The 24,153-nt window shown below is 35.2% G+C and overlaps 1 protein-coding gene across 10 annotated transcripts in view; it reads left to right on the top strand.

The window, feature by feature from the left end:
• Positions 1-24,153, top strand: part of VPS13B (vacuolar protein sorting 13 homolog B) — a 1,080,499-nt gene that overhangs the window by 130,640 nt on the left and 925,706 nt on the right. For all 10 annotated transcript variants that reach the window (XR_011167006.1, XM_069081095.1, XM_069081089.1 and 7 more), the window contains exon 13: positions 21,336-21,527. Coding sequence is in view for 9 of the 10 variants with exons in the window: in XM_069081095.1 (XP_068937196.1) it covers positions 21,336-21,527 (192 nt within the window). In the remaining variant the exon portion in view is untranslated. The remainder of the gene's footprint in view (positions 1-21,335; positions 21,528-24,153) is intronic.

The raw sequence follows: 24,153 nt of genomic DNA, 5'->3' as shown, positions 1-24,153 counted from the left end.
GATCAGAGTTCTTAAGTTTTTAAAAATTGTTTTTCTTTACAATATTGTCAGTATTGTATAAATTATTCTTTGAATTCTGCTTACTTCATTCTGTACCAGTTCATGCAACTTTTCCCAGGTTACTAGTGCTTTTTCTCATATACTAGGTTCTGCCCCTATTTTTTCAAGCAGATTACTGCTTGAATTAACAATCTTATCAAATGTATACATATGACAGTTATAGGTCTGTGCTGCCATTTCAAAGAGAGAGGTACATACGTTAGGGTAAGTTATTTACAAGTTTTCTATTTGAGAAACTCAGATTTTTTACTTGTCATATATAACACTATTTGCTTTCTTGGAGAGGTAAACAAAAGAGTTGGTGAAATTGGTTTTACCATGTGCTCAGGTTGCCTAAAGACAGCAAGAAACATCATTTCATGGCATACTTGGGCATCTTTTCCTTGAAATGCTTAGGAGAAGCTTAAGCAAAAAGACTGATATTAAGGTAATTGCATCTCATGCATGATGATCTGTTGTAGAGCATAAAGAAATTCTGTGGGGAACCTGGCAAGACCCTGTAAACCAAGATACCATATATATTGATATTTAGTGACATTAGTCCAAAATTAGACCTAGACATGTTCAGAGAGCGCTGTTTGAGATTAATAAATGAAAAAGAGAAAATACTTATGAACTACCTCCCAAAGCCTCATACCTTTTTATCATTGATACTTTAAGAAGAATGAGCAAAAACTCTAGGGCAGAGGCTTCCAATTTATTTGGCCTATTACCCTGTTTTCAAAAAATAAAAAAATTACTCAGCTCCCCCTAGAAATCTGCTTTTTAATTTTTTTTTGGGGGGGGTAAGGCAGTTGGGGTTAAGTGACTTGCCCAGGGTAACACAACTTTGTGTCTGGTCAGAGGTCAGATTTGAACTCTAATGTTCCTGACTTCAGGGCCAGTGCTCTATCCACTGCACCACCTAGCTGCCCTCAAATCTACTTTTTAAAACCCCTTTATGTTTTTTTTTGAAATTTGCATCATTTCAAAAAAAATATAAATAAAAAAAGAAGTGATGCATCTTAAATCTAATAATTTACTGTAAATTTGTGTATTTTTTCCTGCACTGAAATTTTGATGATGCAGTATTGTATCATGTAACTGTTCAGTGTCATATTGTAAACAAATCATTACTTGTACATATTCCTGCTGATATAAATTAGACTTCATGACATGTTCGCCTGCCCGCACTTGCTTGTTAAGATCTGTTCACGGACTTGACCACTCATCAGTTATAACTTGCAGTTTGTGTGTTTATTTGGAAAATAATGTAACTACTATGACTTTAGCTCTGTTACATAGCAGATGAAACAGTTATGAACAATTTAAAAAATTTTTTCTTATCTTTTCTTCTTTCCTTATGCTTCTTTTTTCTTTTTTTTAATCTTTTCTTCTTTCCTTATGCTTCCACTGCCCCCTTATTTTTATTCAACACCACTCAATTGCACCTGAAGTTCCTACTGTCCCCCTGGATCATTCCAGTGCCCCCCCAGGGTGGTATTGCCCACTTTGGAAACTTCTGTGTCTAGACAAAGAGCCGTAAACTTTATCCCACAAATGAAATAACCCATATTTTAGCTTGTAGAAAAGTGGTGATTAAAGATATGGGAGTTACTTGATAGGAACTTCAATTTTGGGCTTCAAGAGACCACAGTTACCTTTAGTTCATCTTCTTCACTTTACAGATCAGGAAGCTAAGCTTTAGAGACATGAAATCATTTGCTGGAGATCACCATAGTAGTAAAAGTGACAAAAATAAAACTTAAAACCAGGTCTTCTGAGTCCTAATTTAGTGTTTTTTTTCCCCATTTTTGCTAGCTCTCTTTGTGTAGTCAGACTGTTTAACTAGTTAGAGCTAAGATAAAATCAATATGAAAAGAGAAGAAAGGTTAACAAGAAGACAGTCTTTGTAATTACACTAGCTCCAACTTATTCAAATAAGCTTATAGGTAAAAGAAAACACCAACACAGACTATTACTGTTTCCTACAGAAGTTTAATTGCTATAAACAACTGCCTTAATGAGAAATCACTTGATTTTCTTGCCAAGTGGAGAACATGGTAGCCAAAAGACACCAGTGTTTTAAAATAAAAAGTCATCTGCAGAACATTATGGAAGAGGACAGTGGAAAATTTCGAATAATGCTTCACAAAACATAGAGGAGTAGATGGGGGATAGACTTGGAAGAGTGAATTTGAAGAAGTCTTTGCCCAAGACATAATCCAGATCATTTAGAGATGAAGTTGAATCACTTATAGATGAAATTGAAAAGAGGCCAGTAGATAATTAAAGCATTTATTAAGTCATTACTTGGTGCCAGACATTGTGCTAAGCACTTGGATAGATAAATATAAACAAGACAATAAACATTGTTCCTTTCAAAGAGCTTGCATTTGAATGTGGGTATACAGTAGGTAAAGGGGTCCTGGAAAGGGGGAAGATGTGCTTGCATGGCAGCATGGTCTGGAAATGTTTGGGAAATAAGATGAAAATCTGGATGAACCCTGGTAAGATAGCTGTCCATCTTTCAGAACCTGGTGATTTTATGAGTAGTGTCCCAAGTTTCTGCTGGGAAGAATAGTAAACAGATATAAAATGTAACAGATCTGTCAGCATTTCTAAAAATGCCATTTTCATTAAAGATTGAAGTGTAACTAGTACTCTTAGACTTTAAGTACCTCAGTGGAATTTGAATTAAAAAAGATGAAGAGAACAGATAGAATAAACAAGTTATGTATATAGAAAATAAATCCAGGCTTAAATTGAGACAATTCTAATAGCATTGAAGTAGCATTTTCAAAGAATCTGAAAGAGGAAATGATACTAAACAATGAGACAAAAACTCTGGATCATATTATCACCACAAAAAGTAATTAAGGGAACAGCATCAACTACTTAACATATATCTACTTTCTATTTACCAGTAAACTTAAAAGGAAAATGATCTACACATTAATCAGGGGTATCCTTGATGAAAATATGGGAGGAAACGGGCAGATTTTTAAATGACTTCAGTTGTAGACCACATCTTAGGTAAAAAATCTGCTGAAAAGGCTAGAATATAGAATATCTAGGTATATTTGTTGTTTGCTAATTATTTAAGAAGTAGTTTTTCTTGTTATAAAGTGTTTGCCTTGAATGTTCATTAACAGATTCATTCACCCACAGAGATATTTGTAGATTACATTCAGCTTATTGCAGTAAGTCCTAGAATACTATAACCAAAATATTGATTTAGGAGAACACCAAAAGGATAGAAAATCAGATTGTGACATGCTTTAAAGGCTAAACAGGGATATTTCTGTTTTAGTGGTAATAGGGAGATATTGGAATTTATTGAGTAGAGTACTGACTTGGTGAGACCTGCATGTAAAGAAAATCACTTTGAGGAGGACAGATTAGAGTAAAGAGAGCTTTGAGGCAGGGACACCAATTAGGAGGCCATTGCAATAGTCTAAGTGAGTTCTTGAACTAAAGTCGTAGTTAAATGAGGAGTGAGAAAGGAACAAATGCAAAAAAAAAAAAAAAAAAACATGGCAGAAATGACAAAATTTGTCCACTGATTGCAAATGTGGGGTGAAGGGAGAGTGAGTAATTGAGGATGATCTGAAATTGTGAATTTGGGAGATTGGAAGAATGATGGTAAATAGAAAATAGAAATAGAAACCTTTGAAAGAGGAGTTGATGGTGGTGGGAAGATACTGAGTTCTATTTTAGACATTTACTGAGTTTAACCTTGTAAGAGGGAGCCTTGGGGAGGGTTAGGGAAAAGTAGAATTTATTATCTTAATGACCAGGAACATTGGTTCTCTCAGCTGCAAATAAACCAACAAAGTTATCCCTTTAACCAGGGAAAAAATGAGGGCCTAGGCACCCAGTTCATGAGCTCCCCCTACTGGAGAAGGGAAAATTTGCTATTAACATGCATGCACAGTAATTTCTAAGGACCAGAAGCAGCTTTTTACTTTGTTCTTCTATCCCTTCTCCACATCTAATCAGAGAAAGACTTGGTTTATCTGTTCAAAGTAATGCTGCCACTTTATTATGTATTATTATATAAACATGATATATAGCAATGCTTATTAAAATAATGAAAAATATAATTGATGTCTTTATGAAGCATATCCTTAAATATGCCAGATTAACTTGTTTATTCAGAAACAATGGTATTTAGGGCTTTACTATGTGCCAAATGCTATGCTAGATATTGAAATATAGATCCTGGCTTCATGGGATTTGCAGTCTGTCAATGGGCAAGGACAAATAAACATACAACACAAACAACAACACTTCTCATGGGGAAGCAAGCCCTCATGGGTAATATATTGCAGCCTACTTATACTTAATGCATATTAACTTCATATTGCTATTTTGATTCTTCTGAGACAATGACTTTTCATGATTCAAAACCATGTTGCATTTCCAGGAGAATATTGGTATTAAAAATGTGATTTTGTAGCAGGGCAATATGTTGTAACATTGAAGAAACACCATGTGGTTTCTCTAATGTGATCCAGCTCACTGCTGTCCTCTTATTCAATACTGAGTCTGTCTATAATGTCTATCAAAAGATGTACTAATATACTAACTTGATTCACTGAATATTATAATTTTCAATTAATATGCATTTAAGTAATATGTACAATTTTCTTTCATCTTAAATCTTTTCCTTTCCCACTCCTTTCATCTTTTGACTTTTATTCAACTTGGGCTTCCTCCTGATAACAACCCTTTCCTGACTACTTTTTCCAAAACTAGTTGCACTTTTAATCATTCCCCCCAATTACGGATGGAATACCATACTCCCTATTGCCACTTTTAAGCTCTCCCTCTTCTGTTGTCACTTAGTGAACCTTATGGAATCTTCTTTGAGGTTTATTCAGTTTATTTCTAACATCCTATCAGAATTCTGGTAACTTTTGTATACTGACTTCTAGGATAATCTCCTTTTTTTTTTTGCAGCAGGGAAGGCAGGGCAGTTGGGGGTTAAGTGACTTGCTCAAGGTCACATGGCTAGTAAGTATTAATTGTCTGAGATTGAATTTGAACTCAAGTCCTCCTGATTCAAGGGCCAGCAGCACTCTATTCACTGTGCCACCTAGCTGCCCCAATCTCCTTCTTTTGTCATGGATTTCAGTGCTTGTTTCACATTTTTTTCTTCTTTTTCTCTTTCTCTTATACTAGGGGACTTCAAAATGCATATGCAACCACAAGCACCTTAATCTCTCAGGTCTTTAATTTACTCATTTCCCGCGACCTATTCCTTCACCCTACTGTAGCTACACACTGATTCATTTTACCTTCGATCTTGCCATCAGCCATGAAATGTGTCAATTTCATGTTTATAAACTCTGAAATTCCCTTATCTGTTCACAATCTGTTGTCATTCTACCACTCCTTGTACCTTGTAATTCCTAACCTTGTTCTTTGTCCTCACTATGTTCTCTAATCCCTCAACCCCTCAATTCTTTCTCAGGTCATCACTCCTGCACTTAGTTACACCTTTTTTCCCCATCTTTACCTCTTCGTAAACCAGTTCAACTCTGTGCTGTCCTAATCTCTGGAATCCTTTGCCCCCTTCTCTCCTTACAATCTTGTCTTGCCATACTTCAACCTTGGACTTTTGTCATCATCCCATTGCCTTTATTGCTAATTACATGCTGAAAAAAGATGAAAAATCTTGAAACTGCCCTGACAATAGTCATTAAATGTTGATTACATGATCTCAATTCAGTCCTCATTGTGGCAAAGACATCTTTTTACCCCTTTCCAATTGACTCATTATCCCAAACTTTTTATCCCTTCTCATATTTCCTTTTGATCTGTTTTAACTCAATCTCTTAGCCAACTGAAAAAAAAAAACCTGAGGCTATTCACTGAGAGCTTCTCCTTCTCCCTTCCTCATCTCACATGACTTAGATGCCCTTTGTAACTACCTCCTCCACCCATCTCACATAATGAAATAGACCTCCTTGCCAAGGTAAACCTCACTACATGCATAAGTGATTCTATTCCATAATGTCTTCTCTAGCAGATTGGCCTCTCTACATCCCCACTCTCTGACATAGCTTCAATTTCTCCATGTCTAATCTCTGCTTATAAATTTATAAGCTCCTTGTTGCTAATAAGCAAGCCCAGGTGTCTCCCATCCAGAAAAAACCCTTGATCCATCCATCCTTGCTAGCTGTTGTTCCATCTTTCTCCTCCCTACTCTGGCTAAACTGCTTGAGAAAGCTGTCTATGATGGATACCTTCATTCCTCTCATTCTTTTTTTGATTTTCAAGAGTCTGACTTCTGACCTCATCATTCAACTCTGAAACTTCTCTTTCCTTAGTTACCAATGAGCTCTTGAGGGGGAAAAAAACCCTTAATTTTTTTTTCAGTAAGCAAAATTCCTTGTGTTCTCCTTCCTCTCCTAATTGAGAATGAAAAAATTCCCATTACAAACATGTATAGTCAAGAAAATAAATTTCTACATTGTTAATGTTGAAAAGGAAAAAAAATCTATGTAAATATCTCTATGTATATATATGTAATACATATATTATACACATATACATACACAAATACACACATTTCTCATTCCAAACTGAGTCTTTCACCATTAATTAGACTGATGAGAATTCCTAAATTTTTCACTTGAATATCTTGTTGATATTGTCATTGTATAAATTGTTCTGTTTTTGCTCATTTTTTTCTGCATCCCTTCATTCATGTCTTTTCAAGTTTCCTTGAAAGCATCCTTTTCATCATTTCTTACAGTATAATAATATTCTAATACACTTATATACCATAATTTTTTTCAGCCATTACCCATTTAACAAGAACCCCTTCAGATTCTGATTTTTTAACACCTTAAAACTAACTCTAAATATTTTTGTGCATCTTTTGTTTGTTTTGCTTAGAATTTTTCCCTCCCTTAACCTACTGCCTTTCATTACCCCTTCTCCATTCCCCTCTTTCCCTCCTATTTTCCTGTTGAATAAAATGTATTTTTTATTCGCCTCTCTGTGTGAAAGTTTTCTTTCCTCCTTTGATCAGTTCAGACTAGGGTAGGTTCAAATGTCATCTGCTCCCCTTCCCCTTCTTTGTAAAGAATCCAACTTGGGCACCCTGATAATGTGAGATAATTTCCTTAATCTTCCTCTTCCTTTGATTATCTAGTGTACTTCTTCTCCCAACTCTCCCCTGGTGCATTCTTCTTTTAGCATCATCAAGATATAACAGAAACATTCCCAGACTTTCTTTCTTTTAGTCTCTCTGTGACCCCTGATGATTCTGGAATTCAGAGGGGACATATGTATCATATTCACACATTAACAGTTTATCCTTGTTGATTGTCATATGATTATCAAGTCATATTTACCTTCTTATGTTTTTCTAGCTCTTATCTTTTCATCAGGAATGCTTGAAAGTCTTTTATTTCATTAAAGATCCATTTTTTACCTGGTGTGATTACACTCAGATTTTCTTGTTAAGTTATTCTAGACTGTAAGCCTATATCCTTTGCCTTCTGAAATATATCTCAAGGTTTCCACTTTATAATGGTGACTACTAAATCTCATGTTAGTTGGTAAATATTAAGCATTTATGTCAGGCACTATGCTAAGCACTGATGATACAAATAAGAGAAAAAGACAGTTCTTACCTTTAAGGAGTTTATAATCAAAAGGGGAAAGATTATACACAAAAGAGGAAGCTGACGAGGTGGGAAGGGAGGGCACATGTGAAAGAAGTTATCCAGTTTGGAAGCATGATAGAGACTCTCATGGGAAATGAAGGGCTGACTGATTTTCAAGTCCTCTTTGAGTGGAGGCTTTGGGAAGAATTTTTTGCTTCACTGTCCAGCTCTTATAGTTAGAGGCAGAAAATACTGAGGATACTGATGAATTGTGAATACCAAAGATAATGCACACTCATTGAATGATGGGTTTCCTGTTGAAGAGGTTTCCTAGGGACAAGATAATGATGGAGTCCAGTGTGAGTTGTATAATTTTGATTATCCTGACTCCTTGGTACTTGAATTCTTTATTTCAGTCTGCTTGCAGTATTTTTCTTTGACCCTGAAGAGCTAGATTTTGATAATAATATTCCTGGGAGTTTTCATTTTGTGGTTTCTTTCAGTAGGTGAATGGTGGAATCTTTCTACTTCTACTTTGCCTTCTGGTTGTAAAAGATGTAGACAGATTCCTGTTAAGATTTCTTGAAGTATGATGTCGAGGCTCTTTTTTTTTTTTTAGGAGGGAAAGTGTTAAGTAGTAAAATGATTCTTAAAATGATGGTCTTTTATCGGTTTTTTAGGTCACTCTTTTCTGCTCTGAGATACTTTACATTTTCTTATATTTTTTTCCGTCTTTTGACTTCATTATTTTTCTTGTTTCATGGAGTCATAGTCTTCATTCTAGTCCCTTTTGCTTTTTCAAGAAGTTTGTTGCTTGTTCAAGGTTTTAAATGTACCTTTTGTGCTGAGCTGCTCCCTTTCCAGTTCTTTCTTTCACAGCTGTCATTTCTTTTCCACTTTTTTCCACTAGTATTCTTTTTTTCTCCAGAATTTATTTACTTTTACTTTTCAACATTCATTTCCACAAGATTTTGAGTTCCACATTATCTCCCCATCTCTCCCCTTCCTCCCACACCAAGATGGCAAGCCTACTAATTACTCCTTCCCCCACTCTGCCATCTCTTCTGTCCTCCCTTACTTTCTTGTAAGGTAAGAGCGATTTCCATACTCCATTTCCTGTATATCATATTTCCTGGTTGCATGCAAAAACAATTTTTCAACATTTGTTTTTAAAGCTCTATGAGTTCCAGATTCTCCCCCCACTGAGAAGACAAGCAATTCAATATAAGCCATACATGTACATCCATGCAAAACATTTCCATAGTAGTTATATTGTGAAAAACTAACTATATTTCCTTCCATCCTATATCACCCTCCAGTTATTCTATTTTCTCCTTTGACCCTTTTCTTTTTTTAAAAAATAAATTTGTTTACTTTTAGTTTACAAGATTCAGTTCCACATTCCCTTGAGTTTCAAATTTTCTCTCCCCCCCACCCCCCAGCAGCATACAGTTACATATAGGATCTGCAAATACCTTCACATTAAACAGTATTTGTGTGAAAAATGTTTTGTAATTGTGTTCATATAGGTCCTGAGTTTGTTTTGGCAGGTAGATTCCCAAATATTTTATAATGTCTTCAGTAACTTTAAATGGGATTTCTCTTTCTATCTCTTGCTGTTGGATTTTGTTAGAAATATATAGGAATGTTGAGCATTTATATGGGTTTATTTTATATCCTGCGACTTTGCCAAATTTATTTATTATCTCAAGTAGTTTTTTACTTGATTCTCTAGGATTCTCTAAGTGTATCATCATATCATCTACAAAGAGTGACAGCTTAGTCTATTCTTTGCCTAATTTGATTCCTTTAATTTATTTTTCTTCTCTTATTGCTACTGCTTACATTTCTAGTACTACATTGAATAAGAGGGGTCATAGTGGACATCCTTGTTTCACCCCTGATCTTAATGGAAATGCTTCTAGCTTATCCCCATTACATATAATACTGGCTGATGGTTTGAGATAGATGGTACTTAATATTTTAAGGAAGACTCCATTTATTCCTATACTTTCTAGTGTTTTAATAGGAAGGAATGTTTTGTTTTATCAAAAGCCTTTTCTACATCTATTGAAATAATCATATTGTTTCTGCTAGTTTTGTTGTTGATATGCTCAATTATACTGATAGTTTTCCTGATATTGAACCATCCTTGAATTCCTGGAGTAAATCCTACCTGATCAAAGTGTATTATTCTTGTGATAAGTTGCTGAAGTCTTTTTGCTAATATTTTATTTGAAATTTTTGTGTCTATATTCTTGAGGGAAATTGGTTTATAATTTTCTTTCTCTGTTTTGTCTCTTCCCGGTTTAGGTATTAGTGCCATATTTGTGTAATAAAAAGAATTTGGTAGGACTCCTTCTTCACCATTTTTCCCAAATAGTGTGTAAAGTATTGGAATCAATTGTTCTTTAAATGTTTGATAGAATTCGCTAGTAAATCCATCTGGCCCTGGAGATTTTTTTCCTAGGTAGTTTGTTTATGGCTTGTTCAATTTCTTTTTCTGAGATGGGGTTATTTAAGTAATTTACTTCCTCTTCAGTTAATCTGGGCAATTTATATTTTTGTAAATATTCATCCATTTCACTAAGATTGTCAAATTTATGCTCATACAATTGGGCAAAATAATTCCTAATTATTGTTTTAATTTCCCATTCGTTGGAGGTAGATTCACCCTTTTCATTTTTGTTACTCTTAATTTGGTTTTCTTCTTTTTACAGCAGTCTTGGCTGGTCCTCTTGCTGCTTACTTCAGATATTGAGTGTTATGTTGATTGAGGGGCAACTCAGGCTGGGGACCTGCAAGCTTTCAGTGCTCCTTAAGTTATCTGATGTAGGACAAAGTTTTATTGTTGCTCATTGGTTTGAGCCCTGCAAGTTCCTGAACTGGGTTTGGATCTGTGCAACAATAGGCACTGATGGATTCAATCATGACCATGTGAAGCTCAGTCATGGAAAACAGTGCTGGTTCAGAGTGGCAGAACTGTAGGCTTCGTTTTGATCTAGTATTTCTACTATGCTTATTCCATTGTTGGCTTCAGATTTGCTTTGAAGCTGGGAATGAAACCTCCTGCTCCTGGGGTGAACCATACTGCTGCTGCTTGCTACTGAACTTGTTCTTTATCAGTCTATTGCCTGGGTGCTGTAACTACTCCTCACCCTAGAATAGTATTTCCAAGTGCAAGTCTCTCTTTTCATCCTGAATCTGTGACCTTCAGCTGAGTAGTAAGCAAAAAAGTTGCCTATTGGCACTTTTTCCCTCAGTCTGCATGAAGTCACTCTCTAGTATTTATATGAAGCCATGTCTTATCCTTGATTACATTTCCTAAACTTTGAAATGCTCAGTACAGTGTACCCCTGGCCAGACCTTGTCCCCAGTGGTCACAGACTGCTTTATCTCCCTATGCTGACCTGGACTGGAAAAGTAACTCACTGTGCTATTTTCTTTGGATTTCCCAGTCAGCTCTGTTGAGTTCAATAATCATTTCTCTGAAGATATTCTCAAATCCTCTTACCAGCACTATTCATTTCTCCTAACCTCCAGTCTTGCATCTCCAGTTGCTTTTTAGACATATCCAACTCAGTATGTCCAAAACTGAACTCATTATCTTTCCCCCAAAGTTCTCCCTTTTTCCTAACCTCCCTTTTACCATTGAGGACACTGCCACCTTCTCAGTCCCCTAGGATTGCAATTTAGGTGTCTTCTTTTAGTTCTCTTTTCTTTGACCTCTGCCATATTCATTCTGTTACCAAGGTTTGCCAATTTTACCTTTGTAACGTTTCTCAAATATTCCTCTCCCTTGACATAGATTTGCGACGTTCCTCATCTCCTCATATCTGGACTACTGCACTAGCCTGCTAGTTGGTCATCCTGTCACAAGTTTCTCCTTCCAAACTATCCTCCACTCGACTATCAAAGTAATCTCCCTAAAGCATAAATCTGAACATGCCATACATATCCTCCTTCCATCATCCCCTCTTTCAGTAAAATTTGATGGTTCTCTTTCATCTCCAGGAAAAATGTGAAATGCTGTGTTTGGAATTGAAAACTCTTTATAACTTTACCTCCCTCTTTCCTAGTTTTCTTTTTGCCTTTTTTTTTTCTTTTTTTGGAGGGCTTTTGGGGTTAAGCGACTTTCCCAAGGTCACACGGCTAGTTTTGTGTTAAGTGTCTGAGGCCGGATTTGAACTCAGCTGGTGCTTAATTCATTGCTCCACCTAGTTGCCCTGTTTTCTAGTTTTCTTATACCTTAACTCTCTGTCTCCTTAACATATTCTACTGTCTAAAGACACTGACCTCTTTGCTATACCTCCCACACAAAATAATCTATCTTCCAGTTCTTTGCATGTTCACTGGATGTCATCCATGTCTAGTATTCTTTCCCTCTTGATTCTCACATCCTGTCTTATCTAGCTTCCTTAAAATCCTAGATGAAACCTCACTCTTTGCCATAATCTTTGCTTAATCCTCATTAATGCTAGTCACTTCCCTTTGTTAAGTATCTCCAGTTTCTAATGTATGTATCTTGTTTCCACATACTTATTTACATGTTGTCTTCCATATTAGATTGTGAGCTCCTTTTTCTTTTTTTGTATCTCTAGCTCAAAGAATTGTTCTGGGTACATATTATGTCCTTAAGGAGTACTTGTTGAGTTACTGATTATAATCAGTATCTACTTGACTTTCTGGTTTGGATTGTTATGCTGGGCTCCTCTAAATGATTTTAAATTTCATTGAGACTTAATATTGTCAAACACAAGGAATATATATATATATATATATGTATATATACACGCACACACATATGTATATATATGTATGTAATGTCATTTGCAAACAGGTACATATGGAAAACCTTTCCATTTATAGATAATCCTTACTCTATTTTAAAATAAAGTATTTTATTTTTTCCAGTTACACATAAGGACAGTTTTAACATTCATTTAAAAAATATGAATTCTAAATTTTCTCTGTCCTGCTCCTCCCTCTTCCCTAAGATGAGCAATTGAATAGAGTAAAATATATATTTGTAGTCATGTAAATCATATTTCCATAATAGTTATATTGTGAAAGAAGAAACAGACCAAAAGAAAAAAAATAAAGAAAATGAAAATAGTATGCTTCGATCTCCATTCAATTCTTTCTGTGGATATATGAATAGCATTTTTCATCATGAGTCCTTTGGAATTTTCTTGTATCATTTTATCACTAAGAATAGCTAAGTCATTCAGTGATCATACATACAACATTGTTGTTACTGTGTATATTGTTCTCTTGCTTACTTTGCTTTGCATCAGTTCATGTAAATCTTTACAGGTTTTTCTGAAATCATCCTGCTCATTTCTTATAGCACGATAGTATTCCATTACATTCATATACTACTACTTGTTCAGCCATTCCCCAGTTGATGGGCATCCTCTCAATTTCCAGTTCTTAGCCACCACAAAAAGAGCTGCTGAAGATATTTTTGTATAAGTAGGTCATCTGTCTTGCTGCCCCATTTCTCCTCCCCCCCCCCGTACCTTTTCTTTTTTTTTTAGGGGGGAGTCTCTTTGGGATAGAAACCTAGTAGTATTGGATCAAAGGGTATGGTTTGATTGCTCTTTGGGCATAATTTCAAATTGCTCTCCAAAATGTAACAGTCATTTAAATCTCTACCACCAGTTCATTAGTGTTCCTGTTCATTAGTATCCCCAATTTCCCCAGATCCTCTCAAACATCATTTTTCTTTTCTGTTGTATTAGACAATTTTTTTTTTAAAGCAATTGGGGTCAAGTAACTTGCCCAAGGTTACACGGCCAGTTATTTCTGGGTGTGGTGCTAAGTATCTGAGCCCGGATTCGATCCCAGGTTATCCCGACTCTGGGGCCGGTGCTCTTACTCACTGAGCCACCTGGATGCCCCAGTATTAGACAGTCTTATAAGTGTGAGGTTATTTTAGAGTTATTTTAATTTGCATTTCTCTAATCAATAGTGATGTAGAGCATTTTTTTCCATATAGTTATGCATAGCTTTGATTTCTTCATTTGAAAGCTACCTGATCATATCATTTAGCCATTTATAAATTGGGGGATGACTTGTATTCTTATTACCTTAGTTCTCTATGTATTTGATAAATGATGCCTTTGCCAGAGACACTTGCTATATATACATATGTTGTTTCCCAGTTTTCTGCTTTCCTTCTAATCTTGGTTGTTTCAGTTTTATTTGGGCAAAAACTCTAATTTAACATAGTCAAAAACATCCGTTTTACATCTTGTGATGCTCTCTTTTGTTTGGTCATAAATGCTCCCCTTCTCCATAGATATGACAGGTAAACTATTCCTTGCTCTCCTAATTTGCTTATGGTATCATACTTTATGTCTAAATCATATACCCATTTTGATCTTATTTTGCTATAGTGTATGAGATGTTGCTCTATACTTAGTTTCTGCCATATTGTTTTCTAGTTTTCCCAGCAGTTTTTGTCAAATGGTGAGTTCTTGTCTTAGAAGCTGGGGTCTTTGGGTTTTATGAAACAGGTTACTTCGGTTATTTACTACTGTGTCTTGTATACCTAATCTATTTCACTGATCCACCACTTTATTTCTCAGCCAGTACCACATAGTTTTGATGATTATCACTTTATAATATAGTTTGAGATCTGGCATGGCTAGACCACTTTCACTTGCATTTTTTTCATTAATTCCCTTGATATTCTTGACTGGTGTTCCAGATAAAGTTTGTTATTATTTCTTCTAGCTCTGTAAGAGGATTCTTTTTGGCAGTTTGATTGGTATGGCACTGAATAAGTAAATTAGTTAGAATTGTCATTTTTATTATATTGGCTGGTCTACTCATGAGCAATTGATATTTTTTCCAGTGGATATTTTTTCCAGTTATGTAGATCTGATTTTATTTGTTTGAAGAGTGTTTTATAATTGTGTTCATATAGTTGCTGAGTTTGTCTTGGCAGGTAGACTCCGCAGTATTTTATATTGTCTACAGTATTTTAAATGGAATTTTTATGTCTGTCTCTTGCTGCTTGGCTTTGTTGGTGATATGTAGAAATGCTGATGATTTATGCAGGTTTATTTTATATCCTACAACTTTGCTAAAGTTGTGTTAATTATTTCAGCTACTTTTTGGTTGATTCTTTAGAATTCTCTAAGTGTACTGTCATATCATCTACAAAGAGTGATAATTTTGTTTCCCCATTGCCTGTTCTGAATTTAGTTTCTTTTTCTTCTTTTATTGCTATAGTTAACATTTCTAGTACAATATTGAATAATAGTGATGATAATGGGCATCCTTTCTTTGCCCCTTATCTTTTTTGGAAAGGCTTCTAACTTATCCCCATTACAGATAAGACTTGTTGATTGCTTTAGATTTAGTTTATCATTTTAAAGATTTATTTAAAGCATTTATTTATTTATTTAAAGCATTTATTCCTATGCTCTCTAGTGTTTTTGTTGTTGTTTTTAATAGGAATGGGTACTATATCTTGTGAAAAGCTTTTTCTGCATCTCTGAGATAATTATATGATTTCTGTTGATTTTGTTATTGATATGGTCAATTATGCTGATAGTTTTCCTAATATTCAACCAGCCCTACATTCCTGGTATAAATCCTACCTGGTCATAGTCTATGATCCTTGTGATACATTACTGCTATCTTGCTAGTATTTTATTTAATATTTTTGCATTAATATTCATTAGCGAAATTGCTCTGTAGTTTTCTTTCTGTTTTAGCTCTTCCTGGTTTAGGTGTCAGTATTGTATTTGTGTCATAAAAGAAATTTGGTAGAAATCCTTCACCTGTTTTCCCAAATAGTTTATATTATATTAGAATTAACTGTTCTTTAAATGTTTGATAGAAAACTTTTGTGAACCCATCTTGCCCTGGGAATTTTTTCTTAGGGAGTTCATTAGTGGTTTGTTCAATTTCTTTCTCTAAGATGGAGCTAAGTATTCTGTTTCCTCTTCTGTAATCTAGACAGTTTGTTTTAAAAAGTAAAATATTTTCTATCCCTATTTAGTATCTAACTTTTCTAAAATTTTATTCACCTCCTTAACTTTCTTACTTATTTTGTGGTTATATTTACAGGTCTGAGAGGGGAAAAATGAGGTCCCACCGCTAATATAGTTTTATTGTCTGCTTCCTCCTGTAACTCACTTAACTTCTACTTTAAGAATTTGGATGCTGTACCACTTGGTGCATATATGTTTTGTATTGCTTTTATTTCATTGTCCTCACCCTTTTCACTTGCAGAATATCATATTCTATGCCCTATGATTCTTTAAGGTAGAAGCTGTTAAATTATTTGTAATTCTGACTGTGCCTCTCTGGTATTTGAATTGTTTCTTTCTGGCTTTTGAACTATTTTCTCCTTGACTTGGGAGCTCTGGAATTTGGCTGTAATGTTCCTGGTTGTTTTCATTTTGGATTCTCTTTCAGGACATGATTAGTGCATTCTTTAAATGTCATTTTACCCTCTGGTTCTAGGATATCAGGGCAGTTTTTTTTTTGATAATTTCTTGATGAGTGATGTCCAGGTCCTTTTGTTGATCAGGGTTTTCAGGTAGTCCAATATTTCTGAAATTATCTCTTCTGAATCTATTTTTCAGGTCAGTATTTTCCGATGAGATATTTCACAATTTTCTTCTATTTTTTTTTCATTCTTTTGCTTTTGTTGAATTAATTCTTGATGTCTCAGGGAGTCATTAGCTATTATTAGTTATTTTCTTCAGTCAGTTTTTTCACTCCCTTTTCCATTTGGCCAATTTTACTTTTGAAGGAGTTGTTCAGTAAATTTTTGTATGTATTTTCCCATTTTTTGTGCTTCCTTTATCAAGCTGTTGACTTTTTTTTCATGATTTTCTTGCACCATTCTCATTTCTTTCCCCAGTTTTTTCTACTTCTCTTATTTGATTTTTAAAATCCTATTTTTTGGAGGGGGGAAGGCAGGGCCATTGTATTTAAGTAAGTGGTGTAAAGTCACATGGCTATTAAGTGTTAAATGTCTGAGGCTGGATTTGAACTCATGTCCTCCTGACTCCAGGGCCAGTGCTCTATTCACTGCGCCACCTAGCCTCCCCTAAAATCCTTTTTGAGCCCTTTCAGGAGTACTTTTACTACTTGAGACCAATTCACATTTTTCTTCTGGGGAATATAGTTGTTTTGACATTGTTGGTCCCTTCTCAGTTTGTGTTTTGATCTTCCCAGTCACAATGGCTATCTATGGTGAGGTGTTTTTTTTGTTTTTTGGTTTCGTTTTGCTGCACTTTTTTTCCAGTCCATTTTGTTACTTTTTTTTTTTTTTGAGGGTGAAGATAGGGTTATTGGGGTTATCATTTGGCCAAGGTCACATGACTAGTAAGTGTTAAGTGTCTAAGGCCAGATTTGAACTCAGGTCCTCCTGACTCCAGGGCTGGTGCTCTATTCACTGAGCTACCTAGCTGCCTCTGTTTTGTTACTTTTAAAGTTGAGCTCTGCTTCTGGGTTGGAGCGGAACTCTTAAAAGCTTCTTGTGCTGGGGGTACTTGTCCTCACTGCTTGCTTGATGTTGCACAGGTGTTGTGGGCATGGCTGCTTGTCTTGTGATGCTGTGGGGCTCTCTGAGATCCTGGTGCAGCACTGGGACTGCATTAGGGGCCTGGTTGCTCTCCTGCTACTACATTGGTACTCACAGGGGGCTTGACCTACTCACCTGTTGCTATGCTGGGGCCCTCCGTTGGCCTGATGCTGCCCTAGGGCTATGGGTGGGCAAGCACTCTCTCTCTCTCTCTCTCTCTCTCTCTCTGTCTGTCTCTCTCTCTGTCTCTGTCTCTGTCTCTCTCTCTCTTTTTCCCCTCCCTCCCTCTCTGTCTTGCTTACGTTAGATATATGAGTTATTGGGTACCTTCTCACTTGTCATTTTTTGGTAAACATACCATTTATGTTAGATATAGTTTTTAATTATTTTAGAATCTTTGTATCTCTGAGATATATTGAAATTTGATCCATGAGTATATTTGAAATTGTGTTCCATAGCATAGATTTCTTCAGTATGTTCAGGTCCAACTATCATTTTTGTTTCTTTTCATGGCCTATCACAAATTGTGTATTCAGATTTAGTTTTGCTTATTCCAATGTAATTGTGAGACTACATCATTGTAGAAATGTTAATAGAGCTGTTTTGCTTCATATGTGTTTGTTTTCTTCTTTTAGTATAATCTATAAGAGTTTGTGAAAAAGTCTGGTTTTACCGAGTTTCATTCCAAGATTGATGAAAACTGCTTTTCACTATTTTGAAATGTGATGTTACACATAATGGTTTATAAATGAACTTGTAGTTTAACCAGTGTTAATTTTGATTGCTAGGTCTCCCTTTGTCAATAGTATTTGCTGGCTGGAGTAGTTTCTCTTCTTTTAAAATAAACACTCTGTTTTAATAAGTTTTACTTTGGTTATATGCCATTTATTGTATTCATTGTTGTTTAGTTCAAGTTAGATCTGTTGTATTTCATATGATGTATTTTCCCATATTTATCCTTCCTTCCAAGTTATTGATTGTTAGCTCTCTAATTCATTAGTGCTTTTAATCTCTTCTTTAGCTGAGTTCTTTGACTGTTCCCAGACAATTGATGCAGAAATGTCTGGTATATTAATATAACCAGTTTTATTTTTTGATTTTTAGTGTTTGGCAGATCTGATGTTTTATAACTTTGTATATAGTTTTGAACCTTTTTAATAGTTTTCATGTTTTTGGTCTCTTTAATTTTTTAATCCCAAATAGTTTGTTTCTAGCATGACAATGAATATAATGTCATTAGCTATCTTACTTCCTTCCCCCAGTTTTTTCTAGACTGAATATTTGCTCATTCTTTAACTCATATTCATATTGAATTATATTGAGCCAACTCACAGTCTAAATCTCCCTGTTCTGGATGCATTTAATCTTGTTGTTATCCTTTATAAAATGTTGTGTGCATAACTGAATACTCTACTCTAGATTGGTGTGACCAGAACACAATTTAGATGTAATATCACCTCTTTCATCTTGGACAGTACAATTTACTCATTGTAGTTTAACATTACATTAATTTCCTTGATTGCTCTATTACATTTCTTGACTTATATTAATCCTTAGATAAACTGTCTTTTTGTATTGCTTACCTGATCTTTGAGAAAATTATAGTTTTGAACCTAAATATAAAACTTTACATTCATCTTTTTACCTTTTTTAGTATAAAATTAGACCTCATATTGGATAAAAAGTTCTTACTAGATTGAAATTCTTATTTTATGCAGTCTCTAGTCTAGTTTGTTGAGATGTTTTTCATTCCTCTCTCTCTTATCCATTGAGTCAGCTGTCTCTTGTCACCTTTTGTTATCTGCAAAAGTAATTTAACCTTCCTTTCCTTTGTATTTGATAGTCTTTCTCTTGATAGCTTGCAAAACTTAATGTTTCAGAGTTCAATGGTTAAATTTAACTACTACATATCTTGGGGTTTGTACCCTTAAGTTTTTTTTTTGTGTGTGTGTGTGTGTGGGGACAATCTATGAATTCTTTTGATTGGAATTTAATTTTCTGTGTTTAGAAGTTCTGGGTAGTTCTCTTGTATTATTTTGTGCTTTATGATCATCTTTTTTTGTCTTGTCTTGTTCTTTTGGGGGATATATGATCCTTTAAGTTGTCTCTATGAATCCTGTATTTGAGATCAGTGTGTTTTGCTTACATAGTGAACATATTTACTTATTTTTGCTTCCTTAGATTTTTATTTAAAGTTTTGAGTTCCAAATTCTATCCCTCCTTTCTTTCTCTGAGACTGTAAGCAATCAAATAGAGGTTATACATGTGCAATTATGTAAAACATTTCTTTATTAGTCATTTTGTACAAGAAAAAAAAAACCTGAAAGCAAGAAAGTGAAAAATAGTATGTTTTAGTTTATATTTAGTCAATATCAGTTCTTTCTCTGGAGATGGATAGTATGCTTCATCATAAGTCCTTTGGGATTGTCTTAGATCCTGTATGTTGAGAATAGCTAAGTCATTTACAGTTCTTCATCGAACAGTATTGCTTTTACTGTGTAAAATGGTTTCCTGGTTCTGTTCACTTTACTAATAACCATCAGTTCCTGTAAGCCTTTACAGGTTTTTCTGAAATCATCCTGTTTGTCATTTGTTATATAGCTCAATAATACTCCATTACAATCATATACCTCAGCTTGTTTAGCCATTACTCAGTTGGTGGGCATCCCTTTTGTTTCCAATTCTTAGCAACTACAAAAAAGAGTGAACATATTTACTTTTAATATTATTGGGGTTTTTTGCTTCCTTTCTTCTAGATTGTCCTTCATTTATGTATATTTGCCTTACCACTCTATTGTTCTTACTTTTGTTTCTTTGGGGAGACTATGATAGTTTCCCTTTTCTATTCTTTATTTTTGCTCTGCTGGCTATAAATTCTGCTTACATAATTCTGATTTCTCTTTTAAACCACTGAAGAACAGCATATTGTTGTATCATGTTCTCCTCAAAATCCATGGAGTCTTCTGTCTCATGAAGTGTTAGATCATTTTTCTTTATTTTCAGTACTTATTTATAGATGCCTGATCTGGAAGCCATATTTCCTTTTGCCCTTAATGTTTTCCCTGTAGATTTATCTACTTGTATTTAAGGACTGTGAGTTTTTTTTTACCTTTTCACAAGAATCCCATAAGAAATTAATCTAAATCTTTGCTGAAATCCAGAATTATTAGAATACATGTGTAGGTAGAATACACATATAGAATTTACCTGAAGGAAGTGAAGTTAATCTGAAACGACTTGTTCTTAATGAAACCATGCTCCCCCTTAGTGATCATTGATTTACTTTCCAAGTGTTTACAAATTGTTTCCTGTAAGATCTCACCAGCTCTGGTAATCTACCTGATTGCTACTTTTGCCTCTCTGATTGGAGGGTAGGACCATGAACTCTAAACTTCCATTTAAGGAGAGAGCTTAACTCAGACATCTCCTCATTTCTCACCTTGCTGTACTACTTTGGGACTTCTCTCATTGACTCAGATATCTTCTCCTCCCATCCCTCTTTCCCTCCCTCCCTTCTCAGCTTTTTGCATTTGTCTTTTCCCATTAGATTGTAAGCTTTGTATCCTCAGTTCCTACCATAGTGTGTGGCATATTGCTATTGCTTTAGTGATACTTTCTAGAGTTTTGCCAAGAATTGAAGTCAGTCCCTGGCTTTTGGTTTGAAGACATCACCTTGCCACTCTACTTGGACTAGATGAACTTGTTGAAAGTATGTCTACTGAATATGTCTTTAGTTGCTATGGCTATTGAACTCAGGGAAGTGAAGATGAAGTTTCATTTGTATAATTGTATTTCTGTATGTGCCTTTAGGTACATATGTAAAAGTTGGGTTTGCTGGAGTTTATATTTTTTAGATAATGCTGGGAAATTTGGTGTGAAGAAGCTTCACTTCCATGTCCTTATTTGTGTAGCTTGTTGGGAAGAGCCTTTGTTTTCAGAGATGTCAGTTTGGTGCCATTCACAGTAATGAGTTTACTTGATAAAAATAAACATTGAAATGTGACATTAGATTATTCCAAATGATGTTTGAACAGACTGATCATGAGGATTAAGAATTTTAAAGTTTGTGCGTAATAATGTGAATTAATGTTAATTATGAAATATGTATGTGTATTTAGCACCTGGAAATCAACAAGATCTGCCTTCAACAAAAAGTGAAGATTTGGGGAATATTCAGGAGAAGTCCACAAAAAGTCTTGTTGTAGGTCCTCTTGATCTTCGCCTGGATAGCAGTGCAGTACACAGGATTTTGAAAATGATTGTTTGTGCCTTGGAACATGAATATGAACCTTACAGTAGGATAAAACCAGGTAAGTTATTGACTTGATATTTATTGAGTTGCCAATTGAATTAGATTAGTGTTTAAATGCATTTCCCCTATTTTTCTGTTGCTGCACTTTTTTGGTAAATAATTTGCTCATATGCTATGCCTTTTTAAATATGGAATGATCTTTATTTCTAGGAATAATATTTGCTTTGAAGGTATGGGACGAATGTTTAAATGAAGATAATTAATGTAGTAAATAAAACATTGTGGAAACTGCTTGTTGTCTGATCCTAAAGAAAAGACCTTTTCATTTAAGTCATTAGCTGGTTTATAGGGAGAAAAGAATCACTGCATTTTTTTTTTTTTGTGCTTATCCTGGATTCACTTTAATGTTAATATAGTAACTGTCCAAATGAGTGTTCTCCAAAGCGGGCAGCTGTGACCCCAAACCAAGAAGTTTTAACCAATTAGGACCAACTAATTAGTTAACCAGCTAATAGGGAGACAAAATTCATTTATGTATGTATAAAATACAGCATAAGCAGCTGAAGGGAACCATAAAATGTCTCATGCAAAATATGGTTCTTGAGTTTAATCCTGAAAGAAACTCAGGGATTCCAGGAAGTGTAGCTGTGGATAGAGAGCATTCCAGGCATGAAGGACAGAGTAGATTTGGTACATAGGGATGGGGATGTGCTAGAGTCAGTCTTAATGTTTTGTCGTCATTAAATTTTCAGTGTGAGCATTTACACCATAGAAATTGCCAGTGTCTACGAATCAAGGCTTAAACACTTAAAAAAAAAAGTGTTAATAATTGCAGATTAAAATTATAAACATGTGTGTGCACAGTTTTTTTTTCACTTTGGATAGCCCTGTTGTTAAATGTACATCCCTGTGTTATTTCTCTATAAATATTGCTTGAGCTCAAAAAGGGTATAGTAGAAAGTTGAAGGAATGGAGTCATCACCTGAGTGGAGACTTGGTGACTGAAGGCTAAGTAATAATAACAGCAACAACAATTTAATACTAACAACAATAACTCAAAATTATATAATAAAATATAATAATTTATATCGTACTTTAGGGTTTACAGAGTGCTTTATATCCATTATCTCATTTGAACCTGTAACAGTAATGGAATTTGGAGATCCCCTTATATTGACAAGATAACAGGCACTAAGCACTTAGTTTCAGGTTCATAATTATGTCAAGTATTAAGACCCAGAACTTGTGAATCCCACAGTGGGATGAGAAGAGAAATGAGAACTGAGGACTGAACTGAGAACTGAGAAGAACTGAGAAATGAGAAGATAGGCGAACATGGAGAAGAGAAGGAGGAGAGGAGAAGAGAGGATGCATGTCTGTGGTGTCGGTATTTTTGATGTTACTTTGTCAGATTCGTCTGCTAATAGAGGATGGTGCTGTTGTTACAGAAGCCCTGGGATCTTGCTGCTTTTTCAGAAGCCCTGAAAGAGGATTTTGTTGCTGTATGTTTACAAAAATCCTGGAGGAGGGTCTTGCTGACTATTTCAGGGGTCTAGGGACTATACTGATGATTTGTGTTGATTCCTCAGACCTTGTTGTTGGGTCTGTGCTGATTTCACAGGCAGAAAGTGAATTGATGAGGATGCTGGCAATGTGTATATGGCTTTGTTAAGCTTTGTCTTCCCAGGAACAAAAACTTTGAAGGACTTGAGGTGGATCAGACACTGTGAGCTTCAATATGGAACAGGAACTGCATAAGAAGCTGGACAAAGAACTGAGAGATGTCTGCCTTTGAACCCAGGTAGCACTGGACAAAGAACTGGCAGGAGCTGGGACCATGGAAGGGGAACCATGGAAGCAGAGAGCCAGCCTCGAGTCAAAATGAAAAGACCTCTCCTTGAGTATTTAATACAAACTGAGAAGATCATGGTTTGCTAGGGGTGGAGAACTCTGAACTTTTTATTTAGATGATTGAGTTAAGGACTTCTCCAATTAAGAAGAAAGAGGACTTTTTGATTGAAGAGATTAAGACAATATGATCTAGGGGTGGAAAACTTTAGACCTCTGTACTTTGTGTCAATTAAGGAGGCTTGCCTCCTTAAGAATGATTGAGTGACTAAATGAATGTACTTTGTTTAAAACTGTGTGACCTCTTTGGTGGAAACTATGTGGCCACTTTAGTGATAAGTTTTTAAGCCATAACATTGTAAATGCTGTATTTTAATTTCTGTGAATGTTTTGCCTTAATTTGTTATTGAATAAATAGAGAGTTCACTGTACTGTGTACTCAGAACCTTGAAAGCTGTTCACAGCAGTAGTCCTCTGGAAAGCTGCTCATGCTTGGCTTTACAGAGCCTCACAATACTGTGGATAAGAATGCCATGTATGAGGAAATGAAACAATTTTTATGATGAGACCACAGAATATATACAGTGGAATAACATGTAATTAAGTTGCAAAATTCAATGGGGCCACAAAAGAGTTTTGTATGTCAGACAAATAAGTTTGTGTTTGTTCCTACAGGTAATATTGAGCCACTAGAGTTTATTGATTAGAGAGGATGACATGGTGTAGCGGCAAGCACCCCAGCGTCTCCAGGGTGTCTGCCAATACAGGTTCTTGGATCTGCTTTGATAAAGGAAAGCAACTCAAAATGGGTTAACAAGCTTACTTTAATCAGTCAG

The sequence above is a fragment of the Petaurus breviceps genome, unplaced genomic scaffold (assembly GCF_028583685.1).
Source record: "Petaurus breviceps papuanus isolate PSGF00001 unplaced genomic scaffold, PetGlider_PUasm1.0 98, whole genome shotgun sequence".
NCBI classification, from domain to species: domain Eukaryota; kingdom Metazoa; phylum Chordata; class Mammalia; order Diprotodontia; family Petauridae; genus Petaurus; species Petaurus breviceps.
Note: the sequence above shows the minus strand (reverse complement) of the source record. Positions and strands in the feature narration are given on the sequence as shown.